The sequence below is a fragment of the Stegodyphus dumicola genome, chromosome 10 (assembly GCF_044657685.1).
Source record: "Stegodyphus dumicola isolate Sdum_Otavi_A_Nest chromosome 10, ASM4465768v1".
NCBI classification, from domain to species: Eukaryota; Metazoa; Arthropoda; class Arachnida; order Araneae; family Eresidae; genus Stegodyphus; species Stegodyphus dumicola.
The window spans coordinates 84,074,269-84,092,309 of NC_140777.1; the positions used below are offsets into that span (position 1 = coordinate 84,074,269).

General features: G+C 32.0%; 1 protein-coding gene across 2 annotated transcripts in view; it reads right to left on the bottom strand.

Moving 5' to 3' along the window:
* Positions 1-13,713: 13,713 nt before the first annotated feature.
* Positions 13,714-18,041, bottom strand: part of LOC118187891 (uncharacterized) — a 68,505-nt gene continuing 64,177 nt past the window's right edge. For both annotated transcript variants that reach the window (XM_035358180.2, XM_035358179.2), the window contains exon 10: positions 13,714-14,204. In XM_035358180.2, coding sequence (XP_035214071.1) covers positions 13,835-14,204 — 370 coding nt within the window. In that variant the 3' untranslated portion in view covers positions 13,714-13,834. The remainder of the gene's footprint in view (positions 14,205-18,041) is intronic.

An 18,041-nucleotide genomic window follows, 5' to 3' on the forward strand; every position in this document is an offset into this window, starting at 1 on the left:
AAAGAATTTGATAACTGCACGTTGCTCAATTTTATCCATACTTGAAAAAAGCCACAATACTTTAGATATAAAGGGCGGTTAAACAATGAATAAATTAACAGATCTAAATGAAACTTTTGACGTGTTCCTAAGAAAGAACGAATATGAAAATGGCATCGAAGTTTTAGGTCTAATATTGACGAATAGATGGCGTTCCGCGAACTTTTTGAACAACCTTGTATATTGGTACTTGTATTTTAAAGTTTTCTATTTTGTTTGTTGCTTTATTTTTGCTTTCATAAATTGTTGAATGAGACAAGATACATGGAAAAGGACATTTGAAGTTTATCATGGTGCACATAAGTATGTAATTTTTTTCATATACTGGGTAAAATACTTCATTTTTCACTAACGATTTTAGTGTAACACTGTTGACCTTATAAAGTGGTTTTAATTATAGTTTCATCATTCGCATAATAGTGCCATAAAACTATGTTAAAAATTCCATTTGCAAATAAAATATTTCTTACTGTGCTTTCCATCGATTAATCGTAAAATTACTCGCATTTATACAGATTTAAATTTTGTGTCGTTTTGTCTATTATTAATTTAATAAAATTCGTAATTCAGTTCTCAAATACCTTGCCCCAGATATAAATGCAGCTGAATAAACGATGACAAAATGCGGCAAATCTTCAAGTCTCACATCAGCGAGCAGGATTCTTATTATTCAGAAAAATAAAAGTTTTTAAACCATTCACAGTGTATTATTATTGAACAGAAAATCCTACTTTCAAAAGCTCTGTCGCCAAAATTATTCAAATATGTCTTCAGTTTGGACTAGATTTCTGGAAGCTCTTCATTTTTCATTTTCAAAAAACCTGACTGTTTTAGTCAATGATCCAAATTGTTAAGCTTATTCATCCACAGTTTTAAATGAACTTGACTCCTCAATTACTTCTATTTCCTTCTCTCTCTACCAACAAATGACATTAAGAGGTTTCCTACCTTTAAGCTACACCAATGGTATTCAATCTGTGGGTCATGAAAAATTACTCTGGGGTCACAAGGTGCATTAAAAAAACTGTATACAAATTTTATTGAACAAAAATACAGCATTGGCAAACTTTTTTGGCTGGTAAAATGTGAAATTTGAATTGACTACTCTTTATTGCGGCCACCATTCGCCAAAAGAAAAATAACAATAAATCATTCACTTAGCTCACTGAAATATTCTAGCCTTTCTGCTATAGCGACCACTACCGATTAGTACTAGACATAATGACGATAACAATTCTTTTGATAGACAGAGAGTAACATCACGCTCGTTTCCAGAGGATGTGCACATAAACTGAGCCTAGATTTTCTACTTACAGGCCATGTGGCACATTTAGGAGTTTAATTAAAATTTTGATGTACAATTCCGTATTTAACTTTGTATTTGAGTTAAATGGACTGCTTTTAAACTCACAAATTTTATGCTTTCTCAGAGATAATTGGATAAAATGCAACTGAAAAAACTGACAACGAAGGCAAAAATGGTGAGAAAAGTGCTTCGATTTCGGCTGCTTTAAATTCCAACACCGACCAAATACACTTGGGGGCTTCTGCGAGATCGTCTAGATCTAAAGAAGTAAAAGCAAACAAACGAGTTTGTAAGTTTGATAGTGAGTTTATAAAATAAGGTTTTGTATGTACTGAATGTTGTAAGCATATTTTTTATAGTAAACGTTTTCACAACAAATTACCAATGTAGAGAGTAGAATAATTTATCTTGCCTTGTATCCAGCACAGCATCATCAGCAAAAAGAGGTAGTAGATGAACATTGCAAGATAAAGAGTTATATAAGAGAGATTAATATTACTGTCCTTTCTTTAAGGAGTGAGAAAAGAAAATAAGAGAAGAAACGAGTCATACAAATAAACTCCTTTGCAGGGTGTCCAGATTACACTGTTTATTGCTGTGTTGGCGACAGTCCATCACCAATTTGTATACCAATAAACCTACTTGACAGGCAACATCGCCATTTGCAGCGATTCTCGAAATTTCTCGAACACAGGCTTGCCGAGCGGTTTGGTGAGCAGGTCTGCAATCATGTCAGGGACTGGAGGCTTCGTGTCGAGTGAGCTGTCGTATAATTAAAACTCACAAGCCGTACACAATTTTGAAGAGTTATTTGCTCAGCAGCCCAGGATACAATAGGCATTATGTTTGACGAAACCGAAAAGCAACAAAACTATATCAAATACCACTCTCTGATGCAACAGTTGATAAATGTATATACCAAATGGTAGATAATGGGGAAAGCGAACTTATAATCAGATTTCAAAAAAGTGTCGTCAATTGGATGAATCACCGATTGCCAAAACGCTTCACAAGTAATTTTTTTTTCCTGCAAAATACGAATACAAAAATGAGGTCACTGAAAATTTTCTTTCTTGAAAGGAACTAAAAAGGACTATGGGAAAAGGTAAATTGGTAAAGTCTTTGCATCACGGAAACCAATATTTCTTGAACAAATCGTGTGGTGGTGCATAATGATGACATACCTAAGATGGTAGGAAATTACAGCGGACTTTCAACCTGAATCTAAAACATCTGTCCCAGTATAACAAGAATTCACTATCTGAGCCATACAAAAGCGCTTGTATCGAAAAGCAGGCCACCAAACTTAAAAATCTGTCTACGATATTGGAGTTAACCATATAAAAGCGCGTTCTTTGAATTCAAAACGTTTTCTTATATAAACGTTTTCAAAAATATGCGGAGAAATTGGCAGTGAACGTCAATAGTTTCTTTACGGAACTATTCGAACTTAAAGATGAAGTGTTTGCGTTTTTAAATGACAATGATAATGGCAGAAATCTTTTACAGTTTTTAACTGACGAAGAATGGTTATGCATGTTAGCTTACTTAAATGATATTTTTCTCAACCTGAATGAGTTGAATTTAAGTTTTCAAGAAGAACAGTTAAATATATTTATAGCTATTAGTAAAATCAAAGGCTCGAGAAAGAAATTTTGTGGTGCTCATACTGCAAAGAGATTAATTTTGCAGCATTTTCTACTTTAGAAAGTTTTGTTGTAGAAAACAAACTAAAAGTTCTCCAATTGGTTTACAAAAATGTAATAAATTACTTGACATATCTTAAGTATCATTAATACTTATTATCCTGAAGACTGTTCTGCCTCCAAATGGATCCGAAATCTCTTTCGGTGTGTGTTGTTTGCTACCCAAAAATTTATCATTTCATTTAACCCTCTCAGCGTTATGGAAGTCTAATTCCGTATGAAAGGGTAGCTTTCGTATTCGTTACACATAAAAATGTCTGCCAGCTTTTAACGTATACGATCTCCGATTGGATGTATATTGGTAGAAAAGAAATCAAGGTACAAAGTGAAAGGGTCATTTTTACTTCCTTGTACGGAGTAAAAAGGAAGTATTGTAATCGCGAAAAATTTCAGGCAGCGTATTTAGACGAAAATATCCATTTTTACCGCTTTCCAATGCAATTTAACGATGTTTTTGCGTGATATCTGTACTTAAAGACAGAATAAAATACTCCTTTCCTCAAAAAAATTATAAAACTGCTTTAAAATGAATTCTGAAGAGAATTTTTCGTGGCGTCTGTACGAACGTATGTACGTACGTACGCACGTATCTCGCATACCTCAAAAACTAGTAGCCTCAGAACGTTGAAATTTTGTATACAGGACTAGTATAACATATAGATGTGCACCCCGTATTTTGGTTGCAATCGGTCGCACCAAACTTATATAAATATATTTATATATATATCCACTCTGTTACCCGCCTCAGTGATCTCAGTTTCTTTACTTTTATATGTTTGTAAATTGTATATTTTTTGCTTTAAAAATGGTTGAAGTATGTTATTCTTATCTTCCGGTTAAGGTTTTTATGCCTTTAGTAAATCTGTATGCAGTATTTTTGGAATTATCAACAATTTTAAAGTTGTTTAAGTGCCGCTAAGACTAATAACTTTTTTGATGGCGGCCGTTGCTCGTTTACATTTGAAACAGCAGAGTAGTGGATTTGTTGCCAATCTAGAGAAACGTAGCTTCGCAACAACAAAGATAACGCCTTTATTTATTATTGTGAATTAAATCATGCTTAATTCTTCCTGGAAATTTTTGAGGAAATAAGTGTTTAAGATTTACTTCGTAATTTCAATATAGATATTTTGAGTTTTTATATATTTTTGCCTTGTCGCGAAGTGAGAACTGAATTAATTGAATGAGATATACTCAATCGTCTGTGAAAAACTGTTTCTTTTTTGTTTTGTTTGCTTAACTTCTTTTACACATTGTTCTAGCTTTATTATAGTATTTGAATAGAACATGTGGCAACGATTAGATAATTCTTTAAATGATATAAATTTTGTGCATTCTGAGTTATAATATGAACGAAATATAATACTGTTAAGTGAACCTGGCACCAGAGTGCCGCTATGGTAAGCAAATAGAGTGAATTTTAAAGAATGCATTTATTTTATTGTGGTTTATGCGCTGTCGGCGAAGTAAATTTGATTCAATCGAATAAGTTTAAACGAAATGCAAGAAAAAATGCGTATAATTTAATACTCCGTACAAGGAAGTCATATGGTGTACACATCAGATTTTGTTTAATTATAATCAAGAAAATACCGTTTATTTACGACATTGAGGAACTTTTCGCTACTCTCTTTATTTTTAATTTACGGTTATATGAAAAACCTGGAATAATCATAAATCCCTTCGAAACTCTTTCGATTCTTTGAAACATAATTTAAGATTTTTTGTCCTCTCTAATGATAATAAATGGATCTCTTTTTATTACAGTCATTTAAATACACCCAAGGAGATTCAACTATAGTGAAAGCATTTTTCCATTTTTGTTCAGATGAATGTTTCTTATAAAGAATTCTGCAACGCGTCCTGCGTTAAGCGATATGTTGTGGAGGATGACGATGCACAATATGTTTTTTTGCCTTTTTAATATTAAAATCAGCATTAATCACTTTGTTTACATTTAAAACTGAGCATTTTAATAATTTTCAACTGTCCTTTGACTTGTCGAATTTTCTTTTAATATTAAAGATCTTACCTTTGCAATATTCGAAACCTACAATTATACCACTTGAAGCCAAATTTTGAAGTTTTTTTTTTCCTTTTCTTGGTTTTCCTTTCCTTATTAGCAGAAAGACACCCCCTTCTCTTTTACCATGGAGGTAGGAAGTAAGATGGAGTCGCCCTAAACAAGTTTCTCCGTACCCTGCTCTGAAGCACCGGCGATCCCTACATGGTGACCAAAACATTGGGTCATTTACCATTGAGTTCTATGGGATTTGACGCGTTCGGGTGTAAATATTTTGTAATTACGTCGCAAATGTATATATTTTCTTTTTCTACAACACTTCAGAGTCCTAAGTATGTGAAAACAACATATTTTTAAACAACATTTCATTCTGAACGGAATTAAATGCTATACTTTTCACAGGACAGTTTTCTCAGAATGGTTTAATTTGAATGAAATATTTTCACAAGTTTTCGTTAATTACATTAGAAAAAAAAATTAAGGTAATTCGATTTTATTCGGTTAAGGTACAAAAATTAAGATCAAAGTTTATTGTATTATTAATATTAAAATTATGCATTATTTCTTTTCTATTTATAGAGCTTCTTCCTGAAATACTTTCTTAAATATTACATGATATTTTGGCTTCTTTTAAATCGAAAAATGTAAGTCAATTTATAATTAATGCTCTATTCGGTTCACTTTAAATTAGAGAATTATTAGGAATTAGCGAAATACTTTAAATAAGTATTTCGCTAATTCCTAATAATTAAATAGGTATTAAATAGTATTAAATAGTATTTGACTTTCTCTGAACATTTCTGAAAGGGAATAAAATAAGTTTTTTTTTTTTAAGTATTATTTAAAACTTGTAACTGAGTTATTATAAAATGTAAAGGGAATAATTCTTTTAATTATACTTATCAGATTTTTTTTACCCTTCATTTTAACAATACATATTCCAAAACTCTTTATTACGTTCTTAAGTGCGCATCTCATAGCATTTGCTTTACAATACCTTTTAACAGATTGCTTTCCAATACGAACAATTCTTGCTTAAATAGTTTTATAACGTATTTGTCAACAGGATTTCAATTTATGTTTACAATTCAATATTCAGGTTATTATATATTTAGATAACATTTATAATCATTATAAATTAGATACATTTAATCATTAGATTTCTTCACAGTACTTTCACATTTGTTTATAAGTGAATAAATTCTTCATTTCAAATACATTTATAAATAATTTAATGAATATTTAAGTATTTTGTCAAAGGCGGATGCATGCTTTTTGCAAGCACATGCATAAATACCCATACATATTTCCTATTTATCATTTCCGGCATGTGCAAATCTTTAATTTCTGTGCATTCACTATATTTTTCGTGTAAAGTAATTTACACTAATTTAGCATACACCCGAAAGTTTTACATAAAAAATATATATGAATATAATTTGAATGAAAATTATAAGTATTTTTAATACCCACTCAAAGGTCAGTTTTTCTTAAAAATTCCTCCACGATGGCATCTCTCTCTTTAGGCAGATAGCCCTTGCATGCATTACTCTATTTAATAAAAACTTAATCTGACCTATGTGCCTAATTACAAATATTTTAACATACATAATTTTATATTTACATTTAGCCATCAAGTTTCAAACTTTTCAAATCTTCTAGAAAATAAATTTTGGCAGATTTCTTTTAGCAATTTTCTTAAAATCTATATTTTTTTAGTTCAACAGCTTAGAATTTTATAAAACAAATTCATAATCAAAATCGCGCTGTTGTTAGTTATCGAAAAATAACCAAGATGTGATTTTTGCGTCAATGTCAGTAAACTATACAAATTGCTATTATCCATCACACTATGAATGTTTCTTTCATGCGAGAGTGTCCCTTTTTCGATTTCTATGGAACTGTCGTGTGTCGAAATACTATCAGAATCTTGTCAAGCGAGCTTCTGAATGTAAACAAAGAACACCCCGTCTGGTGACCCAAGCTTCAAAGCAGTGCTTCACTTCTAGCGCGGAATGGCCCCTCCTCCCTTTCCTACCTCCATGTCTTTTACCCGCTTTTTTTTTTTTTTTTTTTTTTTTTAAGCTCTTTTGCTTAGTTGACGTGCTCTGCTCTTTCTCCTCCTGCCTAATCCGGAGTGAGATAATGGAGTGGTTAGAAGCGTGGATTCAAGCCCACTTATTGGCTGCAATCGTTACACTTTAACAATCGTTTTGTAACAATTAGAATAGTTACAAAACACCGCAGTTGCGTTCAGTAGCAGGAGGGGTTATAAGAGTTTGTTGTTGTTTTCTTGGTTGACAATATTACCTATCGTTGCTTTAGATACCAAAAAACAACGGATTTAATAACTAGATACGAATAATTTTCTTCGGAAAGAGTAGAAACATAGCCTTCCAAAAAAATAAGGTATAGTTAAGCTCGAAAACAATTTCCAAGTACGCGACTTTTTACTTCCTTGTACGGAGTAAAAAGGTAGTATTGTAATCGCGAAAAGTTTCAGGCAGCATATTTCAGCGCTAATATCCATTTTTATGCTAATACCATTTTTCTATCGAATGCAATCTAACGATGTTTATGCGTGACATCTGTACGTAAGGACAGAATAAAGAACTCTTATATTAAAAAAATATAAAACTAATTTAAAATGAATTCTAAAGAGAATATTTCGTTGCGTCTATGCGTACGTACGTATATATCTCACATAACTCAAAAACGAGTAGCCTCAGAGCGTTGAAATTTTGTATATAGGACTGCTATAACATGTAGATGTGCACCTCGTATTTTGGTTGCAATCGGTCGCACCAAACGTATATAAATATATTTATATATATATCCACTCTGTTACCCTGTTACCCGGCTCAGTAATCTCAGTTTCTTTACTCTTATAAGTTTGTAAATTGTGCATTTTTTCCTTTAAAAAGGATTGAATTATTTTGTTCTTATCTTCCGGTTAAGATTTTTATGCCTTTAGGAAATCTGCAAGCAATATTTGTAGAATTATCAACAATTTAAAAGCTGTTTAAGTGCGGTTAAGCCTTAAGTTTCAAATAACATGGCGGACATATTTGTTTACATTTAAAACAGCAGAATAGTAGATTTGTTGTCAATCTAGAGAGACTAAGCTTCGCAACAACAAAGATAACGCCTTCATTTATTATTGCGAATTAAATCATGCTTAATCCTTTCTGGAATTTTTTCGAGGAAATAAGTGTTTAAGATTTACTTCGTAATTTCAATATAGATATTTTGAGTTTTTATGTAATTTTGCCTAGTCGCGAAGTGAAAACTGAATTAATTGAATGAGAAATACTGAATCGTCAGTGAAAAACTTTTTTTGTTGTTGTTGTTTGCTTAGTTTTTTTATATACATCGTTCTAGATTTATTATAGTATTTGAATAGAACATGTGGCAACGGTTAGATAATTCTTCAAATGATGTAAATTTTGTGCTTTTTGAGTTATAATATGAACGCTATGGTAAGTGTCGCTATGGTAAACAAATATAGTGAATTTTAAAGAGTGCATTTTTTCTATTGCATCTTTTGCGCTATCGACGAAGTAGATTTAATTCAATACAATAAGTTTAAATAAAATGCAAGAAAAAATGCGTATAATTTAATATTCCGTACAAGGAAGTCGTTGGGTGTACACATCAGATTTTTTTTAATAGTAAAGCAAAATCATCTAAGAATGTGCAAGCAGCCTCTGTAACCATTGTTTTTGAACGAAATAAAAGAATTAACCTCTTCCTGAGTTTTAATATTACATAGTGATGCTAGATGCTAGTTGATTAGAATTAGATTATTGATTTTTTTAAACTTTTGTATAGGCATGTTACCTTTATGTCCTAAATAGGCCCTCACTGCCAAAACGTTTGAATACCTCTGAGCTAGACTATTTTCTAGTTTCTTCCTCACTGAATATATTTAAACACTTGTTTCTGTTTGTTTCATTTACGCACTTGCAATTGATGGAGAATGTGAATAATATCTGCTTTACGTTAGTATCATTTCCGCAGAAAAGTGGATGTGCAGTTCACTATCATTACGTATAACGTTTTTATACTTGGTTGAAAGTTTTTTCAACGTTCTATTACGTTCTGTTTGTCCAATAACCAAATATGTTTCATGAAATACGTGAAATAAATCTCGGACTGCATCGTACTGCCTTCTTTAACAGGATAAATGAGTTTACTTTTTGTTTCCAACAAACAATCACGTCATAACTATGATAGTCCCGTGGTTATTTCTTAGCAATCATTTTTGTATTTTTAAACTAACTTCTGGCAAGTAGTTTCGGTTATTAGAAACGAATAGGAAATTTATTTCAAGGCAAGCTGGCAAAATATGCCAGCCTTGAAAGGTAAAGGTTGGAATGAAAATGAACAAAATTCTGTTCCTGCAATATAAAGGTCTAACCTTTCTTCTCTGGGTAAAAATTACCGAACTGAATGAACGCAGATTAATGAAACTTTCAAAAACGTACTCTTTAAATGAAAATTAAAATGAGAAAAGAGAAAATTTTTTTTAAAATTACAGAACATTATTCATAATAAAACAAACAATTTTTTTGATTAATTTCCTCTGTTCAACGCTTCAAACAGAATTTGCCATACACTTGTGAAACAGAACAGTATTTTGAAACCTTAAACCAAGTTGATTAATGAGTTTCGAATACGTGTTTCGTTCTTCTGAATTATTTGATACTCAAAACCGCTTTTTAGTAACAAATCTCCACTTTAAAACAAATTTCTAATAGTTCGCAAATGTTCAGATCTTTTCCCTACATGCATTCGTACTGAAATTAGACCAATAATTATATATACAATTGCTTAAAAATAGTAAAAAATCTAAGAAAGCAAAAACAAACTAATTACACAAACTAAATTAAATCATTTTAATTTTTATTTAAAGATTCTACTTTTGAATTTTTAGTCCAAAGGGATTTGAATCCCGAAGGACTATTAGTTTCGTTTTGGCATTTTGCGTCGGACGGATAAATGTCGGTTCACTTTTCAAACTGCTGCCATAAAATGTTAGAGTTCTGCATTATATTTGAAGAAATTAAATAATGAAAATCTGCGTAAATGTATGTATATTTCTCACATTGTCATAAAATAACGGTACATAGAGTCATCGAATTTTGAATAACGTAATCCTCCAACGAATATGAGCATGTGGAAGACCAAATTTGAAATTTGAAATTTGTTTTATGATCGATTTCCTATTTTTTAAAACTTTGACGAATTTTTGATTAACAAACTCAAGGATTTCAAAGCGAGCAATGGCAACGTTGTGCAGAAAAAACATTTTTATCTCCAGCGCGTGAGTCTCTGTATCGGAAATTCTAAAGATATGCTCGTTTTAAAACTATTTTGCGATATTGCTGTTGCACTGGATCTTATGGTTTAAGTGCGAGGAACATGATATTTAATAAAGAAAGGTAACACACAAAATGTTAAAAAACGCCCCTTTGGACGTAATTTAAAATCTGAAACATTTCAGATTTTTTTTTTTTTTTTTTTTTTTTTTTTTTTTTAATTTGCGTTTATTCAGTTTGGTAACTTTTACCCGGAGAAGAAAAGTTAGACCATCATATTGCATGAACAAAATTTTATTCAACCGACCTTTACTTTGAGATTTTTATAATTTTCAATCTAGCAATAAACGCGCAGATTCATCTCTTTGCATTTTTAAAACTTCATTAATGTCTATTCTCAAGAACATATATATAGATATAGTAGATATTTGCATTATTATTTTCACTTTGAAAGAAAATCGCATCAAGACAAAAGCAAGAGGTTATTACAACTCACATTGTGTAAAATCTTTAATGTTTGATTAAAATCATTCATTGCTATCAGTTCAACAAAATAAGCCATTTAAAAGCTTTATAAAATATTTCCGTGATTTTTTACGAGTGCAGCCTCCTATTATTGACAGAATGTTTACAATTCAGATGCCGAAAATATTCTATTACAAATCTTTTAAGCAACGAAAAAGTATCAATACGATGATTTCGTCTTTATTTGTAAAACTGAATGTTGAATACTTCAGACTATTGTTTAATTTATTAAAACGTAAATATGAATGATTTAATAAAAAGACTTTCCTATTCGCATATAATTAATTATGTACCTCGACTGCAGAGTTCTTTTCTAATTATTATACGTGAGCATTGTCATTTTTAACAAAAATAAAGCTTATGTGTAATAATAAAATTTTATCTTCTAGTAAACGATTGCTATGTTATTACTAGTAGACTCTTATTATATTGTTACGAAATGTACAGGCGCAGTAAGATAGCTTCCCCGCGAAGCAGATTTAAGGCGAGACATCGCCCATTTGGCGACATTTGGCGACAAAATTGGCGATATACCATGGACGGTTGCAGAACCTTCTGGAACGAATTCTTACCGGTTTGGCCCAGAATGTTCTCGAACACAAGCCGAAAACTATATAAACCCTGCAGGTCTCCAGTCAATGTCTCAGTGTGTGTGCCTCGTCTAGCGAGCTGAAAGTCAGTCATTCAGCGAGTGTCTCGAAGTCTAGCGCAGAGTTGGTCGTCGAGTGCATCGAGAGAGTCTTTTAGTGCATCGCGAATTAGTGCATCGCCGAGTTTTGTCTTAGACTGTGCTGAGTCGAGAGCTATACTCTTGTGTATCGTCGAGCGCATCGCGAGTTGTAGCGTGGAGAGTCTCGAGAGTACGCGAAGTTCCGAGAACGACCAAGCAGAGTCGAGAGCTGTACTCTAGTGCTTTTTCGTGAAACTGTCTCCACCGTGGTAGCCTGATAACCTGAAGGCTGTGTCGCTGATCGTGTCAGCGTGTTTATAGTAGATCTTCGACGACTGTAAAACGTGACTTTGGAGCTGTCCTGAAAATACTGGTAAATAAAGTGTGTTTCGATATTTCATCAAGTATCGTCGTTATTCACTCCAAATCTACGAACCCCTACGAACGTGAATTGAGAAAATACCGTAACAACTGATGTCAGGAAGAGAAAAACGCAACAACATATATCTTTGTTCCTTATTCCATTTAAAAGATAAAAATGCGATTTCATTAGATAATAGTGGTGGATATTAGTTTTATTTTTAAATAAGAAGAAAAATATAATTTCCTGGTGATTTCTGTTTCTGAAAGATTCTGTTCACAAAAGTCACATTCGTTAAATTTCTCTTTATTTACTTATATGAATCTAAGTTAGCATAACATGCCAAATAATGCTTATTGAAGGTATTAAGGCAACAAAAATTGGTGTAATATTAAAAGATTGGGAGCAGTAGCTTCGAAGGTTTAAATACAGAACCTCCTTCTTCAGCTGCAGAAGGGCAAATGATGAACGGAAACATCTTCCTTCCTTTCATTATTATTTAGTACAGGCTTCGCTTTCATCATCTGCAAATTTCTAGCACTAATATTACTTATATGAGCAATTATTTTTCACACAAAATGAATTTTTTTTCTCTTATTCGTACGTTTAGTATATTAACTTATGACACATTTTAGATGTTAAAGTTTCATTTAATAAAGTTTCATTTCAGATGTTCATTTCAGGTGCGGTGTCCGCCGATAACATCGCGGCAAAAACATCGCGGACGAAAACGTCGCGGAGAAAACAACGCAATGCGAAAACGTCGTGCTACAAAACATCGTGGGAGAAAACATCGCAAAGAGAAAACATCGCAGTTCTAAAACATCGCGGTACAAAATATCGTCGTCAAAAATAAAGCAGTTTAAAAACTTCGCAGTTTAAAAACATCGTCGTCGAAAATATCGTGGTAAAAAATAAAGTATCTACAAATCATCGCATGACGATAACATCGCAAATATGCTTTTTTCAGGTTTTAATAATTGTAAATGGATATTCCCATAATGATTTGTGAGCGCAAGATGTAAAGAAGGATAATTTTTACTTTCACATTTTTTTTATTAACTAATAAATTTTTGCTGAAAAAGTAAGAAGAAACTTAAGCATAGAAAACTAAATGCAACTTATAGATTATACTTTTCATGAAAAATTACCAGTGAAAACTTTACAAAAACTTATTTATTAATGGCCTTTGTTAGTTAACTATGTCGGTTTAAAATTCTATTCAATGCTATAAGTTGCTTTAATTTTCTATGATTAAGTTTCTTTTTTATTTTCTCAGCAAAAATTTATTGATTAATAAAAATATGAAAGTAAAAATTATCCTTCTTCCCATCTTGCTCTCACAAATCATTACGGGAATATCCATGTATAGTTATTAAAGCCTGAAAAAAGCATGTTTGCGATGTTATCGTCATGCGATAATTTGTAGATACTTTATTTTTTACCACGATATTTTCGACGACGATGTTTTTAAACTGCGAAGTTTTTGAAGCGCTTTATTTTCGACGACGATGTTTTGTACCACGATGTTTCAGAACTGCGATGTTTTCTCTTTGCGATGTTTTCTCCCACGATGTTTTGTAGCACGACGTTTTCGCCTTGCGTTGTTTTCTCCGCGACGTTTTCGTCTGCGATGTTTTCGGCTGTAACCTCAGGTGCTTATGAAAGTTTTCTTTCAAACAATTTTTAATCTTTGTTTCGTTGATGTACAAAATTTCTTTATTTCTGTGGTGAATTTGTAAAACTGAAAAAGAAATAAATGTTTAAATTAATTCATCAAAATTTTATTTCTGTGAATTTAAAAAAAAACTCTTCAAGTTTAATATTTTCTTAGTATAAACAGTGAAGTGCTGATATAAAATAAACATCATTTATTTTCCTCGTTAATACGTACAAACGACACAGGGTAGTAACTTCTCTTTTTCATATTTGTCGCAAGGCAAAGTACCGCAGCTCAGTTTAACGTCAGTGATATAATCTTGTTTTTCTGTCTTGGACATCACTAATATATCCTTATCATTATAGGTATTAGTAGTCGAATCCATGCAAATGTAATCTCCTTTTCTGCTTCTCATATCTTTTGTCATCATGTAGCCTGTATATTCCAGACTCCATTCCGGAGGACATGTTGTACGTCCTGGAAAAGTGGTTGCCGATGTTCTGTCCTCGATGAAACATAGCCCGCAAGCTACAGGTTTCTCACTGGACACCTTTCGGCCTTGCACTAAAACAGGTGCCAACTTTGAATAAAACCTATAGCAAGAAAATATATATACATGTAATATAAAATTATATGAATCAGAATTATAATATAACTATAAACATTCATTCTTCCTCTCTATTCTAAAATCGTAATAACTTATCTGCATTGCGTCATTCAAATTAATCATGCGATCTTACGTAACCGTTAATACCAGATGCCTCTTGACGACCCATCACCGAATTGTAAACCAAAACTTTTCTTCTCTTCGCGTGCTTCCATCTTTCATAACGACGCACTTCAGCTTTTGCTCTCTACTGTGCTAAGATGTAATTTCGCTGGCTTGCTTTCTATCCCAACAATATCAAAAATGTAAGTCTTCGGACTAGCGTCTACATCCCAAAACGGCAGCCTATGAGAGAGGCGATTCTATTATTTTCATCGGGGAGTAGGAGAGTTAGAATGGTTTTCTGAGGATTGCAACAGCAGTGGACTGCTTACATTTGGAAGTTCAAAAAATTGCTAAAGTGGATTGTTTTAGTTTCTACGGTTACTTACAGGGAAATATTAGGCAGTTTTTTTTCGGTTTGCTGATAGAGGGCAAGTAGACAATTTTCCTTTATAATCCGCTTTTATCTATTTAAACTTCAGAAGATTTAAAATGAAGAGAATATATTTAACACAACAGAACGCAATCTTAAGACTTGAAAATCTTTTAAAAGACAACAGCAAATTTTTAAACATTACTGTAAAAATTATCTTCTCTTTTAATTATAATAAATAATGAGATAATGCATGGATGAATTGTTAATTATATGATAACATTTATAAAAAGTTTTTAGTGATGAACTATAAATAATATTTTTAATTATCAATGTATTGTTTTTTTTTTAAAGATTTACAAGTCTTAAGCTTGGTTCTGTTGTGTTAAATATATTCACTTGATCTTAAATCTTCTGAAGTTTAAATAGATAAACGCGGATTTATAAAGGTAAATTATCTATTTGCCATATATCAGCAAACCAAAAAAACTGCCTAATATTTCCCTGAAAGTAACCGCAGAAACTAAGGCAATCCACCTTTGCAATTTTCTGAACTTCCTAATGTAAGCAAACATCGCGCACTGCCGCTGGCGTTCCTCAGAAAACCATTCTAAATTCAATACTCCCCGATGAAAATAATAGAATCGCCTCTCTCGTAATCTGCCGTTTTGGGATGTAGATGCTAGTAAATCTTCTGTAGAAAGGCACGACTAGAGTACCAAGTGATTGTGGCCACAAATATCAATTGGAAATAAAAATGGAATTAAAACTGCCTCGACTGCCAAGTTCTTTAAATACTACGCAATCAAAATTCTTCTTCAATATGGATCTAATCACGCATCTACACTGCTCCGTCTTTTTTCCTTTGCTCTTATTATGACAATTACTATTTCCCCCCCTTCAAAAAGAAAAAGGCTTAGCAACAGAGAAGCCTTTTTAAAGAGAAAGAGTTAAAGCACTAGCAAATGTAAAAAAAACATAAATCATAAAATTTTTGTCCTGTAAAGTATAATTTATAAATATAAATTTTTTTTAATAATTTTTTTAATTTTTAGAGTCCTATTGAATTTTTTAGCACTTCAATCCAAAAGTTTTTATGTTTGAGAGTTCACATAATCATGTTCACAATTCAGGGAAGGTTATTGTGATTACAGATTATCACAAAATAAACTTTTACATAATCATTACATATAATTAAATGTAATGCACATAGATATTTATGATACTTATTTCCATACTGATAAATTATAATTTAACATCATAAATAATAGGATTAAGATTTTCAGAATTTATGGTTTCACCGTTATCATCTTTCTTTTACAATTCCTAATTTTACCAAACTGGAAGCCTCGCAATACTTCTAAACAAACATATCCATCAATAGAGCTGTCCTCTTGAGCTAACCAGTGTGTTCTATGCACTGGTGGCCCAGGGTGCCTAGAAAGTTACTTGAAAAGGCCTCCGTTCCTTGCATTAAGGTAACTGGCCTTTGAGAACTGCAGCAATACATTCCATAATAAAAAAATATAATAATATTAATAATATTTAAAAAAAAACTGAAATGTTTCAGATTTTAAATTACGTCCAAAGGGGCGTTTTTTAACATTTTGTGTGTTACCTTTCTTTATTAAATATCATGTTCCTCGCACTTAAACCATAAGATCCAGTGCAACAGCAATATCGCAAAATAGTTTTAAAACGAGCATATCTTTAGAATTTCCGATACAGAGACTCACGCGCTGGAGATAAAAATGTTTTTTCTGCACAACGTTGCCATTGCTCGCTTTGAAATCCTTGAGTTTGTTAATCAAAAATTCGTCAAAGTTTTAAAAAATAGGAAATCGATCATAAAACAAATTTCAAATTTCAAATTTGGTCTTCCACATGCTCATATTCGTTGGAGGATTACGTTATTCAAAATTCGATGACTCTATGTACCGTTATTTTATGACAATGTGAGAAATATACATACATTTACGCAGATTTTCATTATTTAATTTCTTCAAATATAATGCAGGACTCTAACATTTTATGGCAACAGTTTGAAAAGTGAACCGACATTTATCCGTCCGACGCAAAATGCCAAAACGAAGCTAATAGTCCTTCGGGATTCAAATCCCTTTGGACTAAAAATTTGCATGCATTCATAAAATGAGAGCCTCCAACATTATCTTGCATGAAGAGGGTAAAAGGAACTACTGTACAGAGGTAATTGCAGGCCTCTGTTGAAGGAACCAGTACACCCTCATCATACTATACTTAACACACAATAATCCATAAATTTTAACATGCATTTACCATAATTTCATATTACGTATCTGTAATAATTTCACTTATTTTTTACACCTACGTCATTTTTAGAATAATTATAAAATTCGTATTCAAAATTCTCAACAAAATTTCAAAAACATAAAAACTTATCTTAATATCCTTCCCTATGAATAATTTTAATAGCTTAAAACTCGTTACTTAATTTGCTCACACATAATTTTGAAAAATTAGAAAAATTAATGAACAAGAATTTCAGATTTTCTCAAAACAAATTACAGAAATTTTAACCAAAGTTGAAATGAAAACTATAGAATCCGCAGCACATTAAATAATTTAGTTCCTGAGCTAGATTCACACGAATGTAATAATTTTTGAGCTGTTGAAAAAGCGGAAGTGCAAATAACTTTCTGTCGTACATACTTGCAAACACTAACTCAGATCGACCTTGAACTCGCTGTAATGCTGAATTCCTAAACGGTAATTCACTGATGATTTAAAGCACTTTTTTTCTAAATATTATAGACGTCGGCGAAGCAAATTAAATATTCCTTTTTACTAGGCATTCGAACTTCTCAATTTATCGAGAGATTACTTTCAATCTGTAAACACTACGCGTGATTATTTTTTTGAAGCACTTGCAAAACACCACAGCAGAAGAATGATCTGTTATTTATTAAACACTGAAAAAACAAACTTGATGATTTACTTCTTTCACATTATCTTGGATTTATCACAAAACGATGATTTGAAGAGCTGAATTAAATTTTCCATTGAGGTTTCAGGCTGCAGGAAACTATCCTACCGGCTTAATTGTCATAATAAGAGCAAAGGAAAAAAGACGGAGCAGTGTAGATGCGTGATTAGATCCATATTGAAGAAGAATTTTGATTGCGTAGTATTTAAAGAACTTGGCAGTCGAGGCAGTTTTAATTCCTTTTTTATTTCCAATTGATATTTGTGGCGACAATCACTTGGCACTCCAGTCGTGCCTTTCCACAGAAGATTTACATTTTTGATATTGTTGAGATAGAAAGCAAGCCAGCGAATTACATCTTAGCACAGTAGAGAGCAAAAGCT